The 9,085-nt window shown below is 38.7% G+C and overlaps 1 protein-coding gene across 1 annotated transcript; it reads left to right on the plus strand.

Annotated features, from left to right (window-relative positions):
- The first annotated feature begins 8,443 nt into the window (after positions 1–8,443).
- Positions 8,444–9,085, plus strand: LOC127105667 (uncharacterized). Its single transcript, XM_051042868.1, has one exon. It carries the CDS (start codon positions 8,561–8,563, stop codon positions 8,978–8,980), a length of 420 nt encoding a protein of 139 aa, XP_050898825.1. The 5' UTR covers positions 8,444–8,560; the 3' UTR covers positions 8,981–9,085.

Below are 9,085 nucleotides of genomic sequence, written 5' to 3' on the forward strand. Positions count from 1 at the left end.
GTTAGTGGAGTACCCCAGAAATATACCTTCATCACTTTTGGGATCTAGCTTCCTTCTCTGTTCACGATCTGTGAGAATGTAGCATTTACTTCCAAAGATATGAAAGTACTTCACAGTGGGTTTTCTGCCTTTCCATATTTCATATAGAGTGGAGGAGGTTCCTTTTCTCAAGGTGACTCTGTTGTGAACATAGCATGCGGTATTCATTGCTTCAGCCCAGAAGTGCATGGGGAGCTTCTTTGCATGAATCATTGCTCTGGCAGATTCTTGAATAGTTCTATTTTTTCTTTCAACTATTCCATTCTGCTGAGGAGTTATAGGGGAGGAGAACTCATGACTTATTCCTTCAGACGAGCAAAACTCATCAAACTTGGAATTCTTGAACTCCGTACCATGATCACTTCTAATCCGGACCACACAACTGTCCTTTTCCCTTTGAAGTCTTATGCACAGGTCTTTGAAGACATCAAATGTATCTGACTTCTCTCTGATGAAGCTTATCCACGTGTATCTGGAATGGTCATCCACCACCACGTATGCATATTTCTTCCCACCAAGACTTTCAACCTGCATAGGTCCCATTAGGTCCATGTGCAACAGTTCCAGAACTCTGGAGGTTGTGGGATGTCCCAGCTTCGGATGTGACATCTTGGTTTGCTTGCCCACCTGGCATTCTCCACAGACTCTTCCTTCATCAATCAGAAGCTTTGGAATTCCTCTGACTGCTTCCTTGGATATAATCTTCTTCATTCCCCGTAAGTGGAGATGTCCAAGACGTCTATGCCACAGCTTCACATCCTGTTCTTCCTTGGCTGAGGAGCATGTTGTGGAAAAGTTAGAGACTTCAGGTTCCCACAGGTAGCAGTTATCTTTGGACCTGGTTCCTCTCATAACTTCCTGATTGTCACCATTTGTCACAATGCATAGCTCCTTAGTAAACTGAACATGAAACCCTTGATCACACAGCTGACTTATGCTGATGAGGTTTGCAGTTAGTCCTCTTACTAACAGCACATTATTCAGTTTTGGCACTCCAGAACAGTCCAGTTTGCCCACACCTTTTATTTTTCCATTGGCACCATCACCAAAGGTCACATAGTTGGTAGTGTGAGGTTGAATATCTACCAGTAGATTTTCCATACCAGTCATATGTCTTGAGCATCCACTGTCAAAGTACCAGTCTTCTCTGGTAGAAGCCCTTAGAGCAGTGTGTGCTATCCTAGCATACCATTGTTGCTTCTTAATGGGAACATAGCGCTTATGTGTTTTATGCTTAGGCTTAACATGCAAGGCTTGGTTAGGGAAACCATGAATCCAGTAGCAGAAGGCTTTTATATGCCCAAGCCTACCACAGTGGTGACACCTCCACTCCTGGTATTTCCTCTTTTGATGATCATTCATCCTAGTTCCTCGATGTTGAGACATTGGCTTTGACTTCCGCTTGAACTTCTGAACTTTAGCCTTTGGGCGTTTGTGTTCAGTTGAGGATCTTTTCCCAAATCCAAGGCCAGATTTGGTTCCAGACTGCTGTCCCACCTTTAGAATCTCTTCCAAGGTGTCAGTTCCCTTATTCATCATTCTGATGGATTTAGTCATCTGATTCAGCTTGGAGGTCAGCAGGGTTATCTCACCATTTAGACCCTCTATGACAGACAGTTGCTTCTGTCTCTCATCTTCCAGTTCCTTGATGAGTTTCTTTTGCTTTTCTCCTTGTGCACGCACTTCTGCACTGGTGGAACACAGCTTCTTATAGGCTGCAGCAAGTTCATCAAAGGTCAGTTCATCTGCACTTGAGTCATCTTCAGAGGCACAAACACTGGTTAGTGCAGTGACATGTTTGGCAGATTCTCCTTCAGATTCACTTTCAGAGTCTCCTTCAGACCATGTGATAGCTAACCCCTTATTTTGCAATTTGAGGTAAGTAGGGCATTCAGCTCTGACGTGTCCATACCCTTCACAACCATGACACTGGATTCCCTTGCCGTGATTGAACTTCTCATCAGAAGTTGATCTTTTCTTAATGTCAGACGGGATGTTCTTGACATTGGGTCTACCTCTTTGATCAATCTTCTTCACGAACTTGTTGAACTGTCTCCCAAGCATGGCTAAGGCTTCTGATATACTTTCATCACCTCCAGTATATCCTGCTTCTGACTCCTCTTCAGCATTAGATACAAAAGTTATGCTTTTGTTCTTCTTCTCAGCATACTCACCCAAGCCCATTTCAAAGGTTTGGAGGGAACCAATGAGCTCATCCACCTTCATGTTGCAGATGTCCTGCGCCTCCTCTATGGCTGTGACCTTCATAGCAAATCTCTTAGGCAAGGACCTGAGAATCTTTCTTACAAGTTTCTCTTCAGCCATTTTCTCACCTAGTCCACCAGAGGTGTTTGCAATTTCAAGAATATTCATGTGAAAGTCATGAATAGTCTCATCCTCTTTCATCCTCAGATTTTCAAACTTGGTGGTCAGCATCTGAAGTTTGGACATCTTCACCTTGGAAGTACCTTCATGAGTTACCTTGAGGGTATCCCAAACTTCCTTAGCTAGTTCACAGTGGTGTACCAGCCTGAAGATGTTCTTGCTGATTCCATTGAACAATGCATTCGAGGCCTTGGAATTTCCAAGAGTTAATGCCTCTTGCTCCTTGTCCCACTCTTCTTCAGGAATCTGCACACTGACTCCATCTTCACCTGTCCTCATTGGATGTTCCCATCCTTTGTTGACAGCTCTCCAGACTTTGCTGTCTAGAGACCTTAAGAAGGTTATCATACGAGGCTTCCAGTCATCATAATTAGAGCCATCCAACATGGGTGGTCTGTTTGAGTGTCCTAAATCCTTGTCCATGGTACTAGAAAGTAACTTCCCTAGATCTCACCCAGAAATTCACAGGCAGGGTGCCTGCTCTAATACCAATTGAAATTCTAGTTATCAGACTTGGGATGTCACACGGGTTGTTATGACATCCAATTCTGCACAGACAGGGATTATGCAGAACTTAACAGTAAGTGCAGTAAATAACACAAGTAATTGTTTACCCAGTTCAGTCCAACATGACCTACATCTGGGGGCTACCGAGCCAGGGAGGAAATCCACTATTAGTAGTATCAATTCAAAGCTAAACTCACCCGTTTACAACTTATCACTTAATCACTACCCAATGCAATTTCAATCTTAACCTAAGATCAGAGTTCCTACTCACTCCCCCTCAATCACCTCAGTGATTACTATCTTTAAACAATATTAAAGACAAGTTGAAGTCACACTTCAAACAACTCTTGATTGTGCTTCACAGCTTTAATCAAGATACACAGCACTCACGCTTAAAAGCTTTGAGTGACACAACACTTACAACTCAATGAACACCCTATGCCAAAGCTATCATCTACTTGATAATGGCTTGGCTTACAAGATACGTCTAATACAAGACTCACAAAAATACAGCAGTGAAGTATGATGGACACACAAAATCTTCACGCCTCAAAATCCCTGAAACTGAATGAAGGAACGCCTTCCTTTTATATTGCAGTACCCTGGGCTTTTGCACCTGTATTCTCCTGAATTTAAGGTCACGCGAGTTCCCATAAATTCAACATTTAGGTTACTAACAAATAGGCTATTTGTTAGGTTCATTGAATGTAGCTTGATTGTTGATTTCCTGGATTTTCTCTCAGTTATTGAATCCCTAAAGAATAGCCTGAGAAAAAGCTGAAACAGAAAACTGAACAACCTACAATTTAGCATATGCTGTCAGGCATGAATGTCACGACATTCAGCTTGACATCAAGGTCCATATGTTGAGTCTGTTTTTCCAGAAAACAGACTGTACAATTTTGCTGACCTGTACATGATCAAAAAGACCATACTACAGTAACAACTTACATTAATAAATGTCAAAGTGTCCAACTTAACATTTACACATTTGGCCTTCAGTTAGTTCTGTTATTCTTTTGAATAACAAACTAAGTTACATGCTGAAGTATAGCAGAACACCACTCTGTCTAATGTTCAGTAGCTGCTGTCAATGATGAATGTCATAACATCCAGTTTGACATTCAGTCAGTAGGCCTTATGCCAGGTCTGGTCTTTCCTTGATAACCAGACTGGTAATAAATACTAAGTTCTAACAGAACACCTGCTGTTCTATTCCTTAGTATCTGTTGACAGGTATGAATGTCACAGCATTCAGTTTGACATTCAATAAATCCTGTGTTAGCTAGTCCTGCAGTAACTACAATGTAGTCACACATACATGTCATGACATCAGTCAAGACATTAGTAACCATCTAGTGTTTTACCATATAATGCAGCCAATTAAACACCTACATTCCTTAACTCTTTCAAGTCTGGTTGTCTGAAACTGTACTTCTTTGTATTCCTTCTTTGTCTTTCAATGTCTGAAAATTTTGCAAATAGACCTCTTAAGTTCCTTGAAACTTTTCTCATTATTTTGATGATATGAATGCAAATGGGTGCATGAATGCATGAATGCAACAATCACACTCAAGGATCAAGCAAAGCACACCAAACAAAGGTCATGGGATGGATCATGTTATCCTTAATATCAATCATCCATTTTGGTGGATTATGGTTTACACCTTATCAACACCCAAGTTCCATTGATATTAAGGATTCATGAACGGATCAACCATGAATCAAGGGTTTGTTGTAAGTCACGAGCATGGAGTTAGGTTAAGAACCACCCAAAGGGAGTGTACTAAGGTTTAAACCTGCCAAACATGTTCTACAAAAGGTTCCCATAGTCATCATCCCATCTTTTGGATATTATCGGAGAAACGACTACTCGTATTCCAAAAATATTCTCAAGAGAGACTCTTATGAGTGTAGTATCGCATAACAATCGTATCAAATCTTACACTTGAATGACTTTCGCACTACATCCTATGAATAGGCCAAGATGGGTTTGGTAAACTAAGGTCCTTGGCTTCTAAGGTCTATATTGGAAAGAGTAATGTCTAACCACAACTTACTTGTGTGACATTATTGATCCCAACATGACCTCCACCAAGTGAATGGGCTTGCAAGTCAACTTGCTAAGGAATAACTCCACACAAGTCGACAAGACTATGCCATTCTCCTATCCTAAGTGCACTCGAGTCCGGGTATAGAACTCATCTCACAAAGATCACCAAGCATACAAGGAATTAATATCAAGCAATTCAATCATTACATACAATACAGTAATCCCAAATTGCACAAAAATATGTCACACAAAGAAAAATATACAATACAACAAATATGAAAAGTAGGCAAAACCCACTAGGAAAATTGCAGTCCCCAGCAGAGTCGCCACTTTTCTGTAGCGGGGTATTCGTTACCATTAGAGATATTGACTAAGTCCAAGGTAAATCATACAAGTTGAGTCGCCACCGCACTTCTATTTATCCAAAGGAATGGTTAGAAAGCGAACAAAAACCTAAAAGTTTTATCGAATCAAAAACTAGTAAAAATGTCAGAGATCTGGGTAAAGGGGTTGGTTATGCAATGGGAAGGTGTTAGGCACCCAAAGCATCCTAGGTACTCCTAGGGAGCCCTTTTCACATTTGTTGCAAAGGTTGTTGTTTTTTTTGTGAAAATTTATTTGTGCAAACATGATTGAAGGGATGAGAAAAGCATGTATGTTTATCTAATGTACTACTTACTAAAAGAAGGGTCAAAAGAAAATGACTCGCACGGACGTCGCATCCACTACATACGTATCTCATCTGAATCTGAGAATCAGAGTCTTCGTAGCTCGGCTACCTATGGGTTAAAGAGGAGTGTGCTCGCTAAGACATTGCGTCTTATGCCTACGTATATCATCTGGTATGAGAATCAGAGCGAAACGTAGTTCGACCACCTATGGGGTAAGGGTTGTGTTTTGGGGTGAACGACGTTACTACGCAATCTAACGGATGCTCAACCTTTGGAGACTTACTCGCCTGTAGTAGAAGGAGATAACGTGTTCTTAGGAGAAGAAAAATCAATGAGTTTGGGGTGTTTAGGGATGCTCATGCAAAAAGGCAGTCCTAGATGAAGGAACCACGCTACCTTAAATGACATGCCACGAGAGGCTATACGAAACCTAAGAAATCGGTAACGTGCGGGAAAAGTAAAGGGATCGAGAGATCTACCGTACGGATAAAGATCCGAAGTAACAACAATTAAAGAGATAAGAAACCCAGAGATCTCTCAAGCTAGCACCATGAAAGAAAGTGAGTCAGTACAGGTAATCGGAATAAACCTCCAGGTGGTATCCCACAAATAAAATGGAACACCAGGCAAGTCATCTCTGCAAGAGTCATATGATCCCTCACAAAACAAAACTCAACAAACAGGTTAGAGAAACAAGATAGGGTAATCAAGAGTTGCCCCCAAATCAAAATGTAACCACATGAATCATGCCATTAAAATTCACAAAAAGCTCACAAAAAGCAACCAAGGGTAGGAGGCCTAAACCTCTTGTCAAACACATGCATCAAAAGGGTATCAAATTCACCCATAATACCTCATACATTCAGAGCATTCAAATTAAAAGCATAAAGTAATGGGAATAAGGCAAACCTGACTGGAGAGATCGAATGAAATCGAATTGCCCGATTGGGTTTGCAAAGCAATCTGAGGGTTTATATGAGAGGGAATTGGTTCTTTGCCGATGAGTTCCCTTCAGTCTCTGGAGGTTGCTCTGAACTCTGTTAGCTCTTCTCTCACTATCTTTTTCCCTGTCAGGGTAATAGGAATAGAATGGCCTTTTGTTTCACTGAAACTCTGAATTTATAACCTGATTTTTGTGGACCTGTGGGCTCAAATGAGAGAGGCCCAAGTCCAAAAAATTTCTGTTATATTTTTTTTTTTTTTTTTTTTTTTTATTTATTTTTATTTTATTTTATTTTTTTTATTTTATTTTATTTTTTTTCGTTCTTTTGTTTTTTATTATTTATTTATTTTTAAACACGTGGGCTTCGCCTAGCCAGCATGACAGTTCAAGAAATTCCTCTGAGCATAGGTGATTCTGGTGGCTTTTCTTGGGACTCGTTAGGCGACCCATTCTGCTCGCCTAGCGAGCATGACAGCTCATGAACAAACTTTTGCTCCTTCAAGATTAACGTTTTGACTGACGAATAGACCCCATTTGAACCTGTTGGAAGTATCTCAAGCCATTCCCTTGTGTTGACTGATCATCTAAATAGAACCCACAAAGTGTCTTGGATGATACTCAAGCTTCAAACAAAAGATGTTAGTGACACATTTTTGTGATTTTGGTTAGTAAACAAAAGTAAGAGAAACAATGATATATAATTCAAGGATGCTTGGTGATCTCAAACCAATCACAAGGAGTCCCACCCAAAGGCAAAGGGAACCAAGATGCTAAAGATCCTTGAGGCAATGCAAATGCAATGTTATGATGCCATGAGGGACCTTATGGTCAAAATTGGGGTCTTACAGGAGCTCCTTTGGATAAAAGGTTTTGTTCTAAACACCGGGATAATAGAAGAATCTGATTTTCTTCTTAATGATAAATGTCAAAAAAACCACTGAGATCAAAAAACACAGTAATGAAGACACTATAGAGATCTAAATACTCAAAATAATTTGCAATTAAGAGTGAAAGATTCAAGAAATGAGAGTTCAATACCTTTAAAGTGATGATAAAATCGTGATTCACTAAAATCAAACTTATGAAGTTGGATGTTGTGGAATAAAGATGTTTAAATCACGATTAATAGTATAGAGAAATTTTTCAAAATTCATTGTGTGACACTACAATATTTTTTTACAAAAACGTCCATTTTATACTTTAAAGTACGATTTTCAAACTGTGGGTCAAAGATAACCGTCGGCTATTCACTTTATGCTTCTTAAAATGTGAAGGTTGAGAAGCAATTTTACAATATTTTGTTCTTCAATTTTATTTTATTTTTATTTTTTTTCATAATTGAAGATAAGTATTGCAGAACTGTTGTCCATAGAAAATAGAGTGTGATCTTCAAACTTGAAATTCTTGAGATGAAAAAAATATGGAGCATATAAACATTATATTCATGTGGTAACACATTTTAAAAATATCTCATTATTAATTGTGGTGAGATATAACCAAATGTTTGTGTATAATTTATTTATTTTTATTGGATTTCGTAGTTTAATTGACAACTTTACCTTTTAAAAAGATATAAGTGAGACGGTGTTTGTGCACTCGCATGTCTCTCCACTTAATACAACATACACATATTTTTATAGCAATGAGCATATTAATTGAATTTTATTTAAAAAAAAATAATTCGAAATATGCATTAGTTATGTTAAGGTAACGGTAAGAGGTGGCTAGATAGACTAGCACAATATTCATGCATAGTAATGAAACAAAGTATATATGAAATTAAATTGAAAAAAAATAAAACATATATTAATGGTGTTGGTTTTATGAAGCAAGAGAATCCCCTTACTTTATCTCAATCACCCGGCGCAACAACCGGTTACTCCATGTGCTTTCCCTCCCTCCACTTTACATTTATATTTATAAATAGCAATCTCTTGTTGAGTTGTATGCTTCATTGCTACAATGGGAAACTGCTTCACAAACAACAAAATATTAGCACAAGATGATCATGAAAGCAACAACAATCAAGCAAAAGTTGAGAAGATGAAAACATCTTCATCGTCGAAGTTTGAACCGCAGCCGAGGAAAGAAAAATGCATGAAGAAGAATAAGAAAGTAAGGTTTGAGATACAAAATGATGATGAAGTTGATAGAAGAAATGATGGTAATGATTCTAGAAATGTGAGGAGGATTAGAGTGGTGATGAGTCAAGAAGAGTTGAAAAAGATGTTGAGTTGCAAAGATGAATATGAGAACACTACATTGGAGCAATTGCTTGGTGTTATGAGGTTAAGAGGAGGGCAAATTTGTAAACATGATTTGGGTGTAGATTCTTGGAAGCCTGTTTTAGAAAGTATTCCAGAAGATCAATTAATTAAGTAGTGATATCTTATTGGTAATGATCATTACAAGCTCACACACAGAAAAGTGAATACTAGAATTCGAATTGTTATGATAATTTTCAATTTATTAATATTGATTTTTATC

This window comes from Lathyrus oleraceus, chromosome 7, assembly GCF_024323335.1.
Source record: "Lathyrus oleraceus cultivar Zhongwan6 chromosome 7, CAAS_Psat_ZW6_1.0, whole genome shotgun sequence".
In the NCBI taxonomy this organism is placed as follows: Eukaryota; Viridiplantae; Streptophyta; class Magnoliopsida; order Fabales; family Fabaceae; genus Lathyrus; species Lathyrus oleraceus.